General features: G+C 49.9%; 1 protein-coding gene across 1 annotated transcript; it reads right to left on the reverse strand.

The window, feature by feature from the left end:
• Positions 1-319: 319 nt before the first annotated feature.
• LY79DRAFT_570652 (uncharacterized protein) lies at positions 320-1,932 on the reverse strand. Its single transcript, XM_060559177.1, has one exon. The coding sequence runs from the start codon at positions 1,891-1,893 to the stop codon at positions 361-363; it is 1,533 nt and encodes a 510-aa protein (XP_060408175.1). The 5' UTR covers positions 1,894-1,932; the 3' UTR covers positions 320-360.
• Positions 1,933-2,158: the final 226 nt, after the last annotated feature.

Genomic DNA, 2,158 nt, shown 5'->3' on the forward strand with positions numbered 1-2,158 from the left:
TCGACTCGTGGTCTAGGTCTTCAGCTCATCGTATCCTTTGTTGGTTGGCGATCGAGGGCTCGCCATACATTGCAAAAGTTGCCTATTAAGCGCAAAGTCCCAATCGATGACTTTCGACTTCTCGATCAGCTCCAGCAGGGTAGTTTCAGGATTTAGGCTGTTTGCCACTTTATGTCTCTGTCTGGTACTTGATCATGGCTTTCCAAAGTCGAAGACAATCGCGGGGCTCGAGGCTGGCATCATTCAAGGTATCAGTGAAGTCCAGTACTTTCACGGGCAAAAGGCTATAGTCAAGAAATTGATCAGTTGTAATATTAAGGCTTGAGAAAGTTCCTCGGAACGCAATAGTCCGCTTGTCAATCAAAACCTGAATCGCTCAAGTCTCATCCTCCCAGTCATTAAAGCCCAGACCCAAAGGCCATCCACAAAACAGATAGTAACAAAACTGAAGACAAGACTACCCCCAAAAACAAGACTATGATAGGCCCAAGCCCTATCGGCCGACAAGTTTGCTGCTTGACAGACAATAGCCCACGGCAACACGTAGAGCAAATTACTCGCTAGACTCTGCCAAAGGTACCATTTTGGTCGTGTTGCTAGCAAGACTGTCGCTAGCATCGTAGACATGGCGTAGAAGATATAACACCAGTCGATGGTTCGCCACATCATTGCCGTCACGTTGGCAACCTCGTTTGAGCCGCTAAGATATCGGGCGAAAGGATAGGCACCGAAGAATGTCAGGAACAAACAGACAGGAACTTCAACAATAAGAGCCATGACGAGGGAAACGAGAGCTGGTCGAGTGATGTTGTAGATGCCATGCTTCGTGGCCTTTGAACGGCGGGATTCAACCCCAAGAGCCCCTCTCCAGCTACCCCATGCGTGACCGACAAAGGCAAGGGAGGTCTGTTCGAGGGCTTGCACGGGGACCATGATAAGCCCCCATCGAATCGTGTTGAAAACGCCCCACGCTGTCGCATACGTTGATCCCATCGACACGATGTTGCTGACTAGCCAGAGATAAAGCGCATTGCGGATAGCTGACTCGATGAAAGTCAGGACACCAGGACGTAGCAAGACTAGAAGCGCGTTGACACTGGGCTTTGTTGCACCCCACTCCTCTCGATCATATGCCCTATCTCTCTGGTATCGAAGAGTGTTGCTCCAGAGAAAGTATGTTAGGCCCACAAGCGCCGATGTAAGGTTGCAAGCGAGCTGGATCCCTGCTTGCATGTTGACAGTGGGCTGATGAGATCCAACATGAATCTTCGAGATGATCAAAAGATCCAGTATGATATTGACAGCAAACTTGACGGAGCTTATGATCAACGGAACATCAGGTCGGTCAAGTGCCCTTGTAGCCGACGCAACGGCCGTCTCAATTGAAGAACTGAATGCGCTGAACGCTCCGATGCGCACGTATGTAACGCTCACGTCGCGGACTTCAACAGGCAAGAAGCCATCAGCGAATGTCTTGGCACCACCCACGAATGCCAGGCTCATAATCAAACCCAAGATTGACTGAAACGTAATGAGTGTGTGAGTGAGCTGGAGCCGTTGTGCATGAGTGCGAGAGGCTTGGTCGCCGATGATGACCCATGCCGCTCGCGGGAGGCCTTCATTAAGAACCTCTACAACTACGCCGATGTAAGTGTAGGCGTCGGTGGTTACAACAAGTGAAGAGTCAATATTAGCGACCCACAACTTCGAGAGAGTGCTGTAGAGGGCTGGGAGAATAAAGGAAAAGAGGTTGAACATAAGGGCGCCAGTGTAGGCTTTTCGATGAAATAATCGGTAGGCCAACGGCTGGGGGAAAGGCATGTTATCCTCGCTCTGCCCAACATCTGGAGAAGCCGGGCGAGCGGTCCCTTGGGCACCATTCTTTGGAATCATCTTGTAGCCTGCGCGAAGAGGAGCAAGGAATGATGAAGACATTGGCAAATTGGTTGCGGGAATGAGTGGTATTAGCAGCCTTATTATCATAAAAGTATTGTTGGTTACTATCCCGCTTACATGCACACCTATCACAAGGAGATGAACAGCGTGACAAAAAAAAACCTCTGCGTTCCGGTTGTACTGTACTGCACTAAATTCTAACACCCTTGTGGCAAACTCCAAGCCTTGGCTCCAGCCAGTTATCCATGAGCTCTACCCCGCA

This window comes from Colletotrichum navitas (assembly GCF_030913465.1).
Source record: "Colletotrichum navitas strain CBS 125086 chromosome Unknown LY79scaffold_116, whole genome shotgun sequence".
Classification (NCBI taxonomy): domain Eukaryota; kingdom Fungi; phylum Ascomycota; class Sordariomycetes; order Glomerellales; family Glomerellaceae; genus Colletotrichum; species Colletotrichum navitas.

What these genes read in the sequence shown, in the direction of transcription:
- LY79DRAFT_570652 (XM_060559177.1), bottom strand. Translation starts at nt 1,893, where the DNA reads ATGATTCCAAAGAATGGTGCCCAAGGGACCGCTCGCCCGGCTTCTCCA.